This window comes from Trachypithecus francoisi, unplaced genomic scaffold, assembly GCF_009764315.1.
Source record: "Trachypithecus francoisi isolate TF-2019V2 unplaced genomic scaffold, Tfra_2.0 Contig01579, whole genome shotgun sequence".
NCBI lineage: Eukaryota > Metazoa > Chordata > Mammalia > Primates > Cercopithecidae > Trachypithecus > Trachypithecus francoisi.
In genome coordinates, this window is record NW_022681442.1 from 9,239,687 (window position 1) to 9,257,738 (window position 18,052).

General features: G+C 50.1%; 1 protein-coding gene across 13 annotated transcripts in view; it reads right to left on the reverse strand.

Moving 5' to 3' along the window:
• The window catches only part of TACC2 (transforming acidic coiled-coil containing protein 2), a 273,260-nt gene that overhangs the window by 92,385 nt on the left and 162,823 nt on the right, over positions 1-18,052 (reverse strand). For all 13 annotated transcript variants that reach the window (XM_033180534.1, XM_033180544.1, XM_033180528.1 and 10 more), the window contains one exon: positions 16,092-16,226. In XM_033180534.1, coding sequence (XP_033036425.1) covers positions 16,092-16,226 — 135 coding nt within the window. The remainder of the gene's footprint in view (positions 1-16,091; positions 16,227-18,052) is intronic.

Sequence of the window (18,052 nt, forward strand, 5' to 3'; positions counted from 1 at the left end):
ACAAATCCCTGTAGCCAAAAGATAAACCATGTAATGCAGCCTCTTCAGTCCCACAGAGGTTCAAGGGACTGAGCCACGGTCAGAAACTGCGAGTAGTTTGAGACCCCTCTGATACCCCAAGAAAAACAAACGTGAGTGGCTCCACCTTTGCCTCTGGCCTCAGGGAGTCTCCAGTTGCCATAGCAGTGAGACTCTCTAAACACTACCAATGGACCCCGAGCTGCTAATTAGCCCGAGCACACACACTCAGGAAAGTAGGTCAAATCACAGAGAAACCCATCTGGAGGAGCGAAGAATGTAAACACAGATGGAGAACGGGGCTCCTCCAAGCCCTGGGTCTTCACCACCACCCACTACACCATGGTGGGGAGTGGAGGGAGGCTGGACAAAACCCCAGCAACTTCTCTTCAGGGAGCCAAACTTGAGACCGGCTCTGGGCTGTCTCTGAGAGTGTTGTTACTCCACCTGAGGCCCCGCGCATCCAGCCCCACGTCACACAACTCTGCACCCAGCAGTGCCTGAACGCCTGAGCCCTGCACTGAGCTAGGCACGCTCATTGCCTTGCCGAACATTCAAAGAGCTGGGAAGCTGTGTGGCCTGAATGCAGCACCCACACATCAACATGAGCAGGGTACCTGTGAGCAGGGACAGAGCCTGGGCTCAGGCAAGAATGGCGCCATGCCGGGCTTTCTCTACCCGGGTGTCACGGTCCCGGGATGGATGCTCTTTCCTGGGCTTTGGGGACACACTTCCACATCACTCAGTCTTGTTCCAAAGCTTGTCCACTGCCTTTGCAAAAAAAGTCCCCATTCGACCTCCTGGCTTTGATTCGGCATTGGAGCATGGCCAGGTCCTCACCTCCTCACTGCTGAGGAGTTGCCCCCTCCTCAACTTCTCCATCTCTCTCAGTTCCTCCAGAAAATCACATCCCAGCTCTCCCAACTCCCCGGAGGGGTCTGCTCCCTGCCAGCCCCAGACTTTTCTTCCCATTCCCTCGGCTGCCTGCACATTGATGCCTTGGTGCTTTCTTGCCTTGTTAGAGTCTCAGGTGTGTCTGTGTCTTGTGTCTCTGCCCTCCAGCCATGCAGGGTGCCCCAAACAACAGCCAGAGCCCATAAACACATGCTGCACGAAACCTCAGCAGACGGGGAGAAGGTCCTGGCAAAACTCCGTCTTATGATGAATAGAGAAAAGGCAGAAGATGGTTGCGTTCGTTTATTTGCAGCGGTACAGATATTCTGTTAACCTCTTACAGGCCAGCATGAAATCTCACATGCTCACCTCTGGGAGTCTGAGTGGTTTCTTGGGCTTAAGCACAAGCTTCAGTGAAGCCCCACCTTTTCCAGAAGGTTCTCTTGTTCTCTCCTTGCAAAGGGCTGATCTATTTACGGCATCTCTTTCTACTACCTTCACCATATTTACAACTGGGACCTTTCAGAGTTCTTCACAAGCAAGGACAGCTCTCCAGGCGAGTCTTCAGGGGAAAAACTCTGTCAATTCAGTCATGACAGAGGCAGAGGACTGGGAATTTTACTATTAGACCCAGGGAGGTAACCCAAATGTGCTAGAAAAGAAGACAGTAAAGAGAAATGAGACTCACTTTTGTTTTTTGGTTTTTTTTTTGAGACAGAGTCTTGCTCCGTCGCTTCGGCTGGAGTACAGTGGTGCAATCTCAGCTCACTGCAACCTCGGCCTTCTGGGTTCAAAAAATTCTCCTGCCTCAGCCTCCCGAGTAACTGAGACCAAAGGTGCATGCCACCACGCCCGGCTAATTTTTGTATTTTTTAGTAGAGATGGGGTTTCGCCATGTTGCCCAGGCTGGTCTTGAACTCCTGGCCTCAAGTGATCCGCCCGCCTCGGCCTCCCAAAGTGCTGGGATTGCAAGTGTGAGCCACCTGTAATCTCGCAGCCAGTTGAGATTCACTTTTATTTTTAAATTAAGAATTCAGAACATATTTGTAATCTTTGATATCTATAGGAAGGAAGGAAGAAAGGAGGGAAGGAAGGAAGGAGGGAGGGAGGCCAGTCCCCAAAATCTCAGGGCTATACAAAAGTTGTTAGCATTAAGAATTCTCATCACATATGAAAAAATAAAAAATCAGTAACACAAATACCATGTTCAAAAAGACGGAATAAGATTCTCAAAATCTTCCTTTCTTTACCAAATTAATTCAGCCCTCTTTTTCTTAAACACACCATTGCTGGCTTGATATTTCCACTCTTTTGAGATCGAAATCGTAGGAGACACTCGTGAGGTAGCTTTTGAGAGACTATACCCTACCTAATGTCAAAAAGGATTTAAGCTCACAATTCAAGAGAACAAAGAAAATACAGGAAGAAAAGGTAGGTAAAAGCCAGAGGGAGTGAGGCGGGCCTGGAAGTACTGACGTTAGCTCTTGCAGGAGTGGGGTACGAGTCTGGCTCTAAGTTTCCCAACAGCCAAAGCAAAAAGGGCAACAACTATGACCAGTTACATGATTCACAAAATCCGACAGGTTAAAAAAGCAAAAAAAAAGACCATCCCACGGATGAGCAGCTTCTGTTGTGACTTTCTGAACACGCATTCTCCTATAAGCCCTTCACCAGGTGACTGTATGTATATGGTGGCTGATGCCTTCAACAATATCCTCCCACCAATACAATATCCTTCCACATAGCTATGTCAGCAAGCACGGCAGGGGCTCCTCAGCTCTCCTGGCAATCAACAAAATCCAAAAACTACAAAGTTCCCAGGATGCGTTTCTAGTGCCCCCATCCTACACTAAGGGTCCCCACCACTCAAGTTTCCATGCTAACAAGGTTACATAAGAGAACACAAAGGACAGCGTTAGGACAACGTCATCAACAAAGTAACCATTTATAGACTTGATCCTCCCTCATATGCTCCTCCTGTCTTCACCAGTCTATTTTACTGTATTTTATTCGAGACAGGGTCTCACTCTGTCACCCAGGCTGGAGTGCGATGGCACAATCTCAGCTCACTGCAGCCTCGACCTCCTGGGCTCAAGCGATCCTCCTGCCTTAGTCTCCTGAGTAGCTGGGACCACAGGCATGTGCCACCATGCCTGGCTAATTTTTTGTAATTTTTGTAGAGATGTGGTCTATGTTGCCCAAGCTGGTCTCGAACTCCTGGGCTCAAGTGATCCACCCAACTTCTCCTCCCAAAGTGCTGGGACTACAGACGTGAGACACTGCACCCAGTCATGTCCTCACAAGTCTAGTCTTTGGCAGTCTCTTGCTGATTGAAGGAGCAAATATACAGTGCCAACAACCAGAAAGCAAAACTGCAAACCTGGAAGAAGGAGGAGGATGTCATGGAGTCAATTAAAGTGACACCAGAGAATTGCTCAAAACCTACCCCAAAGCTATAAGAAAGGGCAGCTGGCACAGTCAGACCTGTGAGCAACTGAAGAAGAGAAACTCAGCCAGGATGAGGACAGAAGGTGGCTTCCAAGAGAGAACGTGAAGATGAAAGAACCAAGAGAAGCCCTCAGAACTGTTTATGAAAGAGTGACCCTGTTGCTTAAGCTGAAGTCAGGTGTGAAGTGAAGAATATGCAGCATTGAAAATCTGGCAATAAATAAATAAATAAATAAACATCTGCCCAAATCCTTTGTTCATTCTAAGCATTAACATGTGGTTACCATTAAAATCTACATTTTGTTAAATATAAAATAAAATCATTTTCATAATTTTTCATTTATTTTCAGAGTGAAGTCTTAAAAATGTTTTTCACACTACTGGCCGGGCACGGTGGCTCACACCTGTAATCCCAGCACTTTGGGAGGCCAGGGTGGGTGGATCACTAGGTCAGGAGATCAAGACCATCCTGGCTAACATGGTGAAACCCTGTCTCTACTAAAAATACAAAAAATTAGCCGGGCGTGGTGGCGGGCGCCTGTAGTCCCAGCTACTCGGGAGGCTGAGGCAGGAGAATGGCGTGAACCTGGGAGGCAGAGCTTGCAGTGAGCCGAGATTGCACCACGTACTCCAGCCTGGGCGACAGACTGAGACTCCGTCTCAAAAAGAAAACAAAAAAAAAGTTTTTCCCACTATTACCATAAAACTTTTGATTTATTAAGTGTACTCATTTTAAGTGGCCTTTCTCAGTTAACAGTTTCCTTCAGAAAACCCAGATGTCCTTCCTGTAACTACCTTTATAAACTGGGTTTAAGATCACAGGCAAAAATCAAGAAGGTGGCCCACAGCAGACATGGGGCCAAATAAAATCTCAACCTCTAAAGTTCAGGCTGCTACTTCGAGATAAAGCCCAGTTCCATTCTAAACCTGAGAAGATAGAGCCAACGCTCTCACCTAAGCCAGGTGACTGCATCTGTCTAGGATCAAAAACAACCAGTGTTATACATCTTTCTTCTCGGGAAACTATTTCCAGGAAGAACAGAAAATTCAGTAAGCACCACAAAAATATTTTGGTTCTTGTTGAAAGAGGCTTAATATTGCATTTGGTTTGAATGTTGATGTGTTAATCCACTGAGTTCCTCTACAGTTGAAAGTCACTGGTTTTAGAGGCTACTTTGTACTAGGAATAAAAGACCTTTTAAGGAAAACATTTGGGTGTAAACAGAGATGGGGTCTCCCAGCTGCCAAAACCAACAGCAAAGCTGGTTTCTGAGTCCAGACTGGAGAAGCAGGTTGGGAAGGGCGGATGTGTGCCTCTGTGGTGGGAGGGGCTCCCCTCAGTGGCCCAGTGGTGGAGATGCTTCCAAGATGAAAGTACAGAAAGCAAACGCAGAACCTCCACGCCTCTCCGTCCTTCCCTCATTTCGAGCAGAGACAGCGGCTACCTGTGACTGCCCTGGGGTGAATTTGCAGCATCTGGGGCAAATTTCTTCCCACGCCTGCCGGCAGCAATCGAGACAGAACCTGGCACAGGGCTGCCCTACTTGTGAGCCAGGCAGCAAAAACCAGGCGCTGAGGATCAGAACTGCTGACTCAAGGCTCCATGAAGGAACAGAAATCCAGAAAGCCAGGACAGAAATAGCATCCATGAGCATCTATTGATAGCATAAAGTCCGTGGGCAGAGTAAGTGAATGAGCGTGTCCGCGTGGGTGGGTGTGTGTGCGCCTGCATGTGTGTTAGCAAGCCCTAAAAATATTTCCCTTTTTCCATAACCATCTGAGAGGCCCTGTCGGTATAATTCCCTCTACATCCTGCCTAACTGTGGCCAGCTGCAATTAATATATAATTGTGTCTGAAGATAAGAGATTGTTTTTCCCAAATTCTCAGATCTTTAGCAGTTGATGTGTACATGGGAAGAAAATCTTCCTGTGACAATAGACTGACCAAATTCCTGCTTGATCTTTGCTGAGCTGAGGAATTGTTGTGAGGGAGAGCAGGACACAGGCATGACAAGGTTTCCTAACAGCTTGCAGAGGCTATTAGGCATCAGTTTGGCAAAAAACAAATGCATGGCATATTTACATATTTTTCTGCATCTCTTTAAACTATGACACCAGGAAGACATGAAGGGTTGCTACTTCGCATAAGCATTTCCCCTGTGCAGTGACTGCCTGCCTTGGAACCTACCTGTGCCTATGCTCTTAAACCCACTTTATACACACACCCATGCCCCAGTATGTGACGGCTCCTTTGTCCTAGCAGCCGCAAGTTTGGCTCCAAGAGGGAGCCTGGCCCGGCATCAGGCCCTTGGAAACCCTCAATAACTATGGGGGTATGAATGGAGAAATGGGTCAACAGAGCTGTACTCGCAGACACAGAGGAGAAAGGCAAACATCCAAACTGTTTCCAGCTGAGGCCAGGGCTGAAGGCAACTCAAGGAGGTCCTCCCTAGGATGAGCCCTTCCAGGGCTGCAAAGAGACCCCAGGTACCACATGCAGAGCCCAGAGCCAGTTCCCCAGTCTCCCTGACCTCAACAATCTCCCTAGCGGCAGATCTTGTTTGTTTTTGTGATTGGGGAGCCAGGGAAGACAGGTTGGGTGCTCGGCAATAAGGTTTGAATTAAACTCTCTTCCTCAGACACTTAAGTCAAAAAGATGAATAGAAAGCAAGGGACATTTTTCACTCACTGGCATCCTTAAGCTGACCCTGAGAAGTTATTAGGCCTCTGTGCTTCCGTTTTCTCATCTGTGCAATGAAAATCGTAACAGTTCCTCTTCCATGACATGCAGGTTGCAAGGTTTAAATGAGATAATATGTGAAAAAGCCCAAGGTACTGCAGTGCCAGGCATACAACAAGTGCTCAATACATGTTTAGCTGTGGCTGCTGCTGTGGCTGTTTTGTGAAAAAACAAGAAATCACGTTGGCCCAAGGAGGACCTGGCGTCCCTGCCTCACTGACTCTCACAGCATCTCTGAGACCCCAAGCCCGAGGTCTTCAATCAGGCAGAGGAGTTAGAGGCTGGAAAGCTCCCTGGAGGAGTCCACAGATATGAAAGGACCCAACCCAAATGGTTCCCGTCACAGCTTTGGCCTCAGAGCTTGGGACCTCGGCCAGTGTCTGACTTTGCTGGCCTTCAGCTGTCCCATCTATAAAACAGGCACAGTAAGAATATCTCCCTGACAGGGCTGTTACGCACATTAAATGAGATGAAATATGTATCGGGCCAGGCGCTATGGCTCATACCTGTAATCCCAGCACTTTGGGAGGTGGGAGGACCACCTAATGTTAGGAGTTTGAGACAAGCTAGGCCAACATGGTGAAACTCTGTCTTTACTAAAAATACAAAACTGAGCCAGGCGTGGTGACCTACACCTGTAATCCCACCTACTCAAGATGCTGAGGCAGGAGAATCGCCTGAACCCGGGAGGCAGAGGCTGCAGTGAGCTGAGATCACACCACTGCACTCCAGCCTGGGAGACACAGCAAGTGAGATTCCATCTCAAAAAAAAAAAGAAAGAAAGAAAGAAATATATATCAAAAGCATGGCTCTCGGTGCCTGGTATATAGAAAGTACTCAATAAAGGCCAGATGTCATCACAAAAAGGAAGTAAGAAAACTACAGCCACTCTGTGATGCTCCAGGGAGAACCTGAAACCCAATCCCAGCCAGAGCCTCTTATGTTGCTCTCTATCCTTTCTCCACAAGGTCCCAGCTCCCACCCTGAGTCCTGCCAAACAGCGCTGCAACAGTCAGCGTTCTGGCCACAGAGAGTGAGGATGCAGGATGGCTCAGCCCACTTCCCCAACTACGTCAGTCTGGACAGATGTCTCAGGCTGTGTTGGCAGAGGCACTGCAGGTACCACGTGCCAACCTCGGGACAAGCTGCCTCCTCAGCAGGGACAATGCAGCAGGGAATCATATCATCAAGTCAGCCGTGTCAACACGCGTTTATGGAATGGAATGGAATAGAGTATCACTGCAGCCCACCAAGTAAGGGACGTTCCATGTCAATCATGGACGCACATGGGGTTAGGACGTGTGTACTGGCCACAATGTTAAGCTTCTCCCTGTGGTTTCAGCAAAGCCACTCTGGCCAGGCTGCAGGTCCTCCAACCTGGAAGACTTCCCCTTTCATTTTTGTTTGCTTATTTCTTTTTGTTGTTGTTGTTGTTGTTTGATCTTCCATCCCTCTTTAAGAAATCATTCTGATTTTGTTCATCGGCTTTCAGCCCCATTATCTAAACCCAAGAAAGGCAGGCAGAACCCTGTAATTCTTTCTGCAAAGCCAGGAAATGATGCTCAGTGAGATGGTATTTAGACAGAGACGGGAGCAGGGACACCATGGTGGGGCACAAGGTGGGCAAATCATCCCCAAAAAGCCACCATCCTTTGCCTCTTAGCCCAGGAGAATCTTCCAAGGTCTCCATGTTTGGTGGAACCACATGGGGAATTAGACCCCTCGACCTGGGCCCCAGCCTTGGGCAGTAAGGGGAGGAAATGCTGGTACCAAGTTGCCCAGGGCAACTCGTCCCACCGAGCCCCTGCCCAGCCACAGCGCAGTCTGGGAGTAGCCACCTCTGCAGTGTCACCCTCAGACAGACTGTGGCCCACGTTGCAGGGTCACCACTGTATCCCCAGCACCTGCCTTCAACCTTGCACAGAGCAAATGCTCAATCAATGTTGGTGAATGGATGAATGCAAGGCACAAAGACAGAGCCAGGTCCCCTCCATCCCCACGGCCACTGCTTTAGTTCAGGCCACCACTGTCTCCCACCTGGACCACTGTAACAATTTCCACAAGGCCCTCTGACCTCTCCTGCACCCACCCTCCTCCTCACCACCAGAGGTATTTCCCCAAACTAAATTCCATCCTGACTCTCCCCTGCTTGAAAAGAGAAGACATGTTTCTTTGCACTTCTTGGGCACCAGCAAACTCCCCAGTCCAGCTGCAGGCCCCTCTAAATCTGAGGACTATGGCCACCTTGGCTGCTCACCCTGCTGCTCTGTCTGAGACTGCTGTACCTCCCTCCAGTCCCTTCAGTTCCTCCCTGACCTGTTGCCTGAATCTGCCGGGCCTCGCCACACGCCAAGCTTTGGCACATTTGGTTCCTCTTCCCTGAAGCACTTTTGCCCTTCTTTACTCTCAGCAAACACCTAGTCATGTTGCAAAACTCACTGGTGATGCTGCCTCCTCTGGGAAGCCTTCCCAACGTCTTCAGGCAGAGTCAGGTGCTCCCTTCTCTTGAGGTCTTTTGTTCTCAGCCCTATTGGAGAGTTTATCATGTTGTATTATGTTAAGTTTATCATGTTGTATTTTTCTGTTTCCAGAACAGCTCTCTCTGTCTGCTTCCTTTTCCCCATCACTGCTGGGAGTTGAAGCAGGGGGAATATGAATTCAATGCCTCCTACTTGTCAAACACTGAGCTACATTCTTCATGTATATTTACTACTCACAATAACCCCCAAGAGGTGGGTACCACTAGCCCCACCTTAAAGATGGGTAAACCAAGGCTCAGAGTAGTCAAGTAACTTACGCCACATCACACAGCTGGTAAATAGGCATGTCTTTCCAACTTCATGCTCCTTCCCCTGTGCCACATTCTGAATAGTCGGTGGCACAGAATCAACTCGGATGTATCTGCTGAGAGGCTGGCTGGCAGGATCAAAAAAACGCAAACAAAGCAGAAGAGAGGACCGAGGAATACTGCATGACTCCACCTAGACTCCAGGGCTCAGCAGGTCCTTCTCCTGCCAGCCAAGCATTAAAGAAACTGACTCATCAACACGGGGCGGTACTCCGGCAAGGTGGGGTCCCGAGCCACACATGCTCGTGCCATGTCCCATCCCACCCCACCTCCCTGGGCCCTGCCTCCCTTGGTTTGGGGGTCTATTTCTCTCCCTCCTTTGGGGCACCCTGTGACCGGCGGTCTCCTGGTCACCCCTCTTTCTGCACCTCCACTGGGTCTGAGGGCTCGAGAGTACGCATTTGGCTTGGAAGGAACGCAGCCTCCTGGAGTGCAAGCACCTAAACCATCAAGTGGCAGCCGAAGGCCGTCCCTGGGCAGCCGTGCTGGGGAAGGAGGGTGGGCTCCTGGCCTCAGCTGCCCCTATTCAGGGCAAGAAGGGACCCCACACTGCCTTGGAACCTTCCACCCAGCAGTGCTGTGCTGAGCGTGTCCAGCCGCGCTCTCAGACTCCTGCCCATATGTTCCTCCCTGAGCCCCACTTCGGGGCGGGATCCCCTTCCCAGCTGCTCTAGGGGCCGTGGGACTGCAGCCCAGATGGCGTCACAAGCTGAAGTTTTGCAGCTTCTCCCAGCTGTGCCCCCAGAGTAGGGCCAAGGAGCCCCGCTGCTGACGGCTCTCCTTCCCCTCCCCTACCAGAAAAAAGAAAAGAACTGCAGACCTGGGCCCACGGGACTGAGAAGGCCACAGTCTAACTGACGCCCTCTGCTCCTGCTCCTCAGGCTGAAGCCAGCCGGCCGGCCCAGCACCCGCTCCGCTGCAGCTCACATTACGGAGACTGAGCAGGCGCCGGGATACCATCCATGCCCGCGCGCGTCTCACCGGCCGGTGACGTGGCTCGGGGTAGTTAGTTATGCTGTCTGCCCTGGACCCAGTGGGCCTTAAAGGCAAAAGAACAATGGAAACTTGACCTGCGTAACGAAGAAATGATGCCACGAGAGCCCAGTCTGGTCAGCGCAGAATCTAATCCCTAGAGACCCTCAGCCCAACAACCCAGCCCCTTTCCCTGGTGAGGCCAAGAGGCTCATCCACACCCCGCCTACAAGGCAAAGTGCCGCGCTGGGGAGCGGGCTGGCGAACTGGCTCCAGAGCGAAGATGCATCATGTTTTCCAAAGGGCTCACTTCTCTAACTCGGGTGGAGGGAATGGGGAGGTTTCTGCCCTTCCCCTCCTACGCAGGAAAAACTCTCGGGTCTTGGAGAAGTGTTGACGGAGGGAAGGGAGCAATTTGGGGCAGGCTGCCCAGGGCGGGTGGTGCCGGGAGTGTGCGGTACCTCACAGGAAAGCCTCAAGAGCCAAGGCCGCAGCCGACACAGGCTGCAGCTCAGGGCAGCATTTTCTCAAGGGGTGTCTGCTGGGCCTCCTGCCCAGCACCAGGGATCCAGCTTCCTCCCTGCAAGAAGCTCAGCGGCTTCTCCCATCCCGTTTCTCCCGGGTCTATCCAGACAGCCCTTGGCCAGGTTTCCAAGTCACCAATTCCTAGGGGACAGCTGTCCGCAGTAGGGAGTGAGAGGCCAACTCTGAACAGAGATGATGCTTGCGTGGGCTCACACCCACACCCACTCAGCTCATGTCCAACACACCAGGCTCTTTGCCACAAGCCCCCAGAGGTCAGCTGTGGCTGCCTTGGTGAGGTTAGGGCTTTCAACTTGTATTCCTGCAAATTCTTATCATCAGACCCCTCGCCTGACTTCAGCCTCATACTGCTCTCAAAGAGCTGATAACTCTGGAAAAGTCAGGGTGACCTGCTGACCCCACAAGGCCTCAGGCTACACTGGAGGGGAAAGGAAGGCCCATCAGAATCGTGATCACTGCAGCAATGGTCTCCCTTCCAGGCAGGGTTAGGAGGCAGAGACTTGAAGCTCTCTCTCCTTCCCAGAACCTCGCTTTTCTCCCTAAGTCACATCTGTTTTCCCCAAGGCCTATGGCCTCATGATTACCAATGAGAGTGGGGGAGGGGAGTGTGAAAACTCCTGGAGAAAAGCCATTTGCACTGGAAATGTGGGATTGTGTCATCGTTTTCCACAGCAGCCATGAGAAGCAGGAAAAGGCAGCAGGAAGTCACCCAGCATGTCTGCAAGAACAGAGCATCTGTCGATTCTGTAATAAGACGTGCCCTGGGCTTTCTTTGTCAATCCACCAGGTCTCACTGCCTCGCTGCTCCCCTCCAAGCCCAAGGAGAGAAGACAAAGCCACAGATGTGGTGGGCACTGCAGCTGCCTGTGCATAACACCCAGAAGGCGCACTGGCTCCAACAGGAGATGCCCGGCTAGAGGCGGGAACCCACGGAAGATGCATTTCCAAATCAAGAGTCCAACCAGGACCTCAAATTCTGACCCAGGGCTGGGCATGGTGGCTCACGCCTACAATCCCAGCAGTTTGGGAGGCTGAGGCGGTCAGATCACCTGAGGTCAGGAGTTCAAGACCAGCCTGGCCAACATGGTGAAACCCCGTCTCTACTAAAAATACAAAAATTAGCCAGGTGTGGTGGTGGGTGCCTATAATCCCAGCTACTCAGCAGGCTGAGGCAGGAGAATTGCTTGAACCCGGGTGGTGGAAGTTGCAGTGAGAAGAGATCATGCCACTGCACTCCAGCCTGGGCTACAAGAGCGAAACTCCGCCTTAAAAAAAAAAAAAAAAATTCTGGCTCAGGCTGGGTGAATAACGACTTCCATTTCAGTGAAATGAAATGTTCAAGCTAACATTTTTGAAACTTGCTTTGAAAACCTCCAGGATCTCATCCAAAGGGAAAAAAACACGGTTTATTGGATCCCTGGATCCAGGCCATGGCCCCATGGTTGAAAGCAGCTGTGGAGAGAGTCGAGGTGGAGATTACACTGAAGGTGATGGAACCACAGCTGTTAGGGAGCCCCAGGAAATGCGAGCCTCAATCCTAAAACCACCCCTGTCTTGGCAGGCAGCTAGCCAGGTCTTTAACAATGCACATCCCATCATATCACTGTACTGCCTTGGGGCTTCTGGACGCTCTTAAAAGAAAGCCCACGGAGCCCATGACCAAAGCTGCTACAATCGGAGCAATGAAATAACGTAGTATTGGATTATAACCCAAATAATAAAATGAATATCCAGGAGTCCACGCAGATATAAATACATGATTAATAAATGAAGGAGAAGAGACAAATCTCCTGCACAGAAAAACTCTGAATAACTCTGTAGATGTTCTGCCCTAACAGAGGAGGAGCGCAACTCCCCACCCTTTAAGTGTGCACATAGTGACTTCCTTCCACAGACTACAGCACTGAAAGGGGAGGAAAAAAGGAACTTGGTGGGGCGCAGTGGCCCACGCCTGTAATCCCAGCACTGTGGGAGGCCGAGGCGGGCGGATCACTTGAGGTCAGGAGTTTGAGACCAGCCTGGCCAACATGGTGAAACCCTGACTCCACTAAAAATACAAACATTAGCCAGGCGTGGTGGCGGAAGCCTGTAATCCCAGCTACTCAGGCGGCTGAGGCAGGAGAACCGCTTGAGCCTCTGGGGTGGAGGTTGCAGTGAATGAAGATCGCACTACTGCATTCCTGCCCGGGTGACAGAGTGAGACTCTGTCTCAGAAAAAAAAAAAAAAAGTAACTTTACAGTGGAGACACTCAACAAACATGACCTCAGCCAAGCAACTGAGGTCAATGTCAGCAGTGATATGTCATGTTGATGGTATGTACCCTTGATAGGATGTGATGAAAATGACACTTGATCTCTGTTATTCCTCCCAAAATCCACAGGCCCAGTCCAATCCTGGGAAAAGCACCAGACAAATTCCAGTAGTGGGCATCTTACTAAATACCTGACCAGAACTCAAAACTTTTAAGGTCATCAAAAGCCAGGCAAGTCTAAGAAGAAACTGCCACAGCCAACAGGCACCTACAGAAACAAAATGGAAATGTGGTGTCCTGGATGGGATCCCGGAACAGAAAAAGGACATTAGGGAAAAACTAAGAAAACATGAATAAACTATTGTCTTAGTCCACTTTCTGTTGCTTATAGCAGAATACCTGAAACTCGATAACTTATAAAGAAAAGTAGTTGTTTTCTTACAGTTATGGAGTCTGAGAAGTCAAAGGTCAAGGGGCTGCATCTGGTGAGGGCCTTCTTGCTAGTGGGGCTCTACAGTCTCGAGGTGGTTCAGGGCATCCTATAACAAGGGGACTGAGTACGCTAGCTCAGGTCTTTTTTCCTCTTCTTATAAAGCCACCAGTCACACTCCCATGATAACTCAGCAATCCATTAATTCATGAATGGATTAACCCATTCATGAGTGCAGAGCCACATAAGCCAATCACCTCTTAAAGGCCTCACCTCTCAATACTGCCATATTGGGGGTTAAGTTTCAGCATGAGTTTTGGAAGTGACCAATACTCAAACCATAGCAACTACAGACTTCAGTTATTATAAGAAAGATGTATCAATATATCAATAACTTTTTTTTTTTGAGATGGACCTCAGGGTCCATGCACGTACTATTCCTCCCCAGCAATATCTATTGTCTTCCCAGTATCTTCAGCAACCCCCAGCCCAGCCCACGCATAAACCCACACAGCTTAAGCTCTCAGTTGCTTCCCTGGGAAGCCATCCTCAGCTACCCAGACTAAGTGAGGTTGTGCGTTGCATCCACCCAGGGTGCTGCACTTCTCCCCAGTAACTGATCGCTCCCTGTCTATCTTCCAACACTGGATGCTCCTCGAGGGCAGGATGGTGCCTGTCTTCCGGACCTCTGAGTCCTGTCCCTAGCACAGTGATTGGCCCAGGGTAATCCCAAGTTCATGTTGCTGAATGCTCAGATGTGTAAAGGAATGAGATTCAGAAGCACCCCACACAGCGGGCTCCAGGGCTAAAGGTGAGATCGCCCAGTGTGCCTTCTATGACAGGTTGAGAGCCGTGAGCCCATCTGACCTCTGGAAAGAAAAACAGAGAGCAAATGGGCACCAGAGATGCTCTCTGACCCTAAGACTGCATCAGCTTAAAAGGTCTGGAAGTTGGAATGTTTATTTTATATTTCATCAAAAATCTACTCTAGCCCTTGAATAAGTTTTTTTTTTAAAAAAAAAAGAGGTATAACTTACATACCAAAAAATAGTAAAATTCACTCTTTTTAGGTATATGATTTCACAAAGTTTACAGAACATTCCCATCACCCCCACAAAGATCCCTTCATGCCCATTTGTAGCCAATACAAATCCCAGCCTCCAGTGCCCACTGATCTGTTTTCCATTCCTTATTGTTTTTCCTTTTCCAGAATCTCATCTAGACTGAATCATGCAGAATGTAGTCTTTTGAGTCCAGCCTTTCTCACTTAGCCTAACGCATTGAAATTCATCAATTTAGTTGCATGAATCAATAGCTTGTTGCTCTTTATGGGTAATATTCCTTGGCATAGACATACCACAATTTGTTGATCCTTTCACCAGTGGATAGATACCTGGGTTGTTTCAAATTTGGGGCAATTATGAAGACTATATGCGTACAAGTTTTTAGGTAGACATATATTTTTATTGTTCATAGGTAAATATCTAAAAGGGAGATTGCTGGGTCATATGGTGGATTTATGTTTACCTTTATAAGAAACTGAAGGGCAGAATATTTGAGAAGAGTAATTGTATGTCTTTCTCCAACACATTTTGGTTGAGCACCTACTATGTCCAAGGCAAACCAAGGATGTCTCCCCAAATACCTGGGGATGTTCCTGCTCTCTGCTTGTGCTATCTCATCAGCAGAAAAGCAGACCTCCCATACATTTCCTTGTCCTTGGGCCAAGAATTATGGTATAGACCAGGCACTGTGGTGGATCCAAAAGGGGTGGAACAAATGCATAACAATCTGAAGGATGGAAAGTCCCTCTGGGACTCAGGACCAACAGAGCTGCAGGGAGATGCCAGGAGATACAGGACAGAGAAGAGTTTAATGGTCTGGGTGGCATCATCCAGTAAGGCAGACTCTGGTCCAGCTCTAGGCCCCCCCTACTATTACCCAGTATTCTAGAATATCATCTGCATGCGGTGATGTTCCCTTTCTCTGATTTCTCTACTACTTTCGGACACTCTGGTTTGGCAGCTGTTGTCTATGCTTTGGGCAACCCTTATATTCTTGCCCTCTACCACGGATTAGCTTTCAGCACTGTACGCTTCCCAGCCAGCAGGAGCTCCCTGAGGACCAAGGCCTGCCATTCTCAGCACACCCAGGTGCATTTGGTTTTCCACAAAATATTGTCCAAGAATGCTCTTTAGGAGGCTTTAATGATTTATAATCAAAACCAACTGCTTGTATGGAAACAGGAGTTCCAAAGACTTGCTCTAATCATTCACCTTATGTGTCAACTTGGCTGGCCCTTTGAACCCAGATATTTGATACAACCTGTCTCAGTTTCACTGTGGAGATATTTTTTAGATGAGATCAATATTTAAATCAGTAGATTTTGAGTCAAGCTGATTACCTGCTACAATGTGGGTGGACTTCATCCCATCAGTTGAAGGCCTTAAAGGAAAAAGACTGACCTCCCCCAAGGAAAAGGGAATTCTGCCAGCAGATGGCCTTCAGGCTCTGCTACATCAACTCTTCCCTACTCTTCAGCCTGCCAGCCTACCCTGCATTATTTCAGACTTGCTAGCTCCCACAGTCACATGAGCCAATCCCTTAAAATAAATCCCTCTCTCTGCATATATATACACATATAAATACACACACATATAGATCATCCATCCATCTATCCATCCATCCTATTGGCTCTGTTTCTCTGCAAAACCCTAACACACTCGCTCACACCATGCTTCCCACCGTGACATGAGGAGCAGGTGGGCAAGGGTAAACCTGACATTGGCTACGGCCCAAAGGGCCAGAAAGACATGGTCTCATAGGGCCAGACGGTCACCGCCTTGTTACCATCCTAAATGCAGCTCACCCCAAGACCTAGGAGCCAGAGACCACCAAGCCCCTGCTCTCCAGGGGCAGCTGCTGTGGAGGGGGCTTGCACGATACCTGCTGAGGTCCTTGGCCGGATCTGGGCAGGAGGGAGGAGAAGCTTCTACTCCGTCACCAGCTGGGGCAGAAGGCGAAGTTGTGTGTTCTGCAGCCGAGGGAGCAAGACCCGCACGGGCAGCAGCTGGGGAGATGCTGGGGACACAATGAGGGAATTATTCCACATGGGGCTGGGCTCATTAATGGCACATTCATCAGGCCCCACTCACCCCACCCAACCCACCCGCCCACACATGGAATGGACTCTTTAAGCCCCATCACAGGGCTCCCCAGCTTCCCCACCCAGGCCTCCACTTCTACACAGCAGGGCCTGTGGCTGCAACAAAGCGGCTCCCAGGCCAGGCCCTTAAGCTCCTCCCTTCTTAGGCTCCTGCGAAACGGGGTTTCTTTAACAGAGGCAGCTCAGGTGTCCGGGACACGCTATGTGAGTTTTCTCGTTTGATTTTTGTTTAGAGGAGAGGTTTTTTTTTTTTTTTTTTGAGACAGAGTCTTGCTCTGTCGCCCAGGCTGGAGTGCAGTGGCATAATCTCGGCTCACTGCAAGCTCTGCCTCCCAGGTTCACGCCATTCTCCTGCCTCAGCCTCCCGAGTTGCTGGGACTACAGGCCCCTGCCACCGCGCCCAGCTAATTTTTTGTATTTTTAGTAGAGACGGGGTTCACCGTGTTAGCCAGGATGGTCTCGATCTCCTGACCTCGTGATCCACCAGCCTTGGCCTCCCAAAGTGCTGGGATTACAGGCGGAACCAACGCGCCCGGCCGAGGAGAGGATTTTTTTTATGATGATTTCTATTCGTTTTTGATAGGCAATAAAACTCTATGAGGTGAGAACCAAAACACAACTTTACAAATTCCCCGAGCTTTGCCCGCAAATCCCAAGGCTGAGAAAAATCCAGGGGAAAAGGCTGATGGGGTAATTCGGGAACCTGCCCCGGGACCAGTTGGGCCACCCGTGTCCTGGGGGGAGGAATGAGTTTCAGAGCCGGAGTATGGCCCTCGGGCAGGGAACGAGTGCCCCCTGCTGGACAACTGGGGAACCACAGTGTGCAGGGGCCTCCAGGGGTAGCACTGGAGACCACTCCCCACAAAAGCCAAAAGGCTTAGGCACGCAGTGCAGAAGAGGTTCTGATTTTCCCCGCTGGCAAAAAGCAATGCTAGCAATGGTCTCCACAGACTAAAGCCTGGGAACAGCTTTCAGGCTGGTGCCCTCCCTGCCTCTCCAGCCATCCGTGCTTCTGTCCACAGTGGGACTGGCCAGGCTGAAGGTGTTTTGGGGTAGCCAGGTGGAATAGTGGGCTCAGCACAGAGGGCCTGAAACCCAGCCTGAGATGGTAGCTGGGGTTTGTGGCATCACAGCCCTTGCAGTGAGGGATCACTGCTTCCCTCTGGGGGTAAACACCTGCAGGGAGCTCCCAGATTGCAGGAGTCCAGGCTTCGTGGGCTTCTGGGCTGCTACGTCTGCTCGCTCCATCTTCTCGAGGTCCACCTGAGAGGCCAGCACCCTGGTCTGAAGGGCAGCTGCCATAGGTGCTCACACCACACACTGGACAGAGGACACAGTCTTGCCCATAAGTCTGGTCACAGCTTAGCAGATTCTGCAGGTCCAGCAGGCACTGCCCAGCCCCTCACCGCCCTGGCCTCAGAGGTCCATGAGGACAGGGGCCACATAGGATCCCAACCCTGGACCAGGCCGCCCACAGCAGGCAGAGAGGGAGCTGCCAAGTGTCCAGCTGGCTGCAACCAAGAGTGGGAGCAGAGCCAGGGCTGGAACCCACGCTGCCTGCTCCCTTGGGGCCCCACAAACAGAGAAAAACAGAGCCCAAGGAATAACGACCAAGGGAAGCCCAGAGCAGACCAATCTATGGGGAAACAAAAATTACAAGTGCTTGGAGGAAACCCAGCAAAACAGCGAAGTGGGTTTACAGATGGAGTGACTGGCCTCCTTTGTCAAACTATTATTTGTA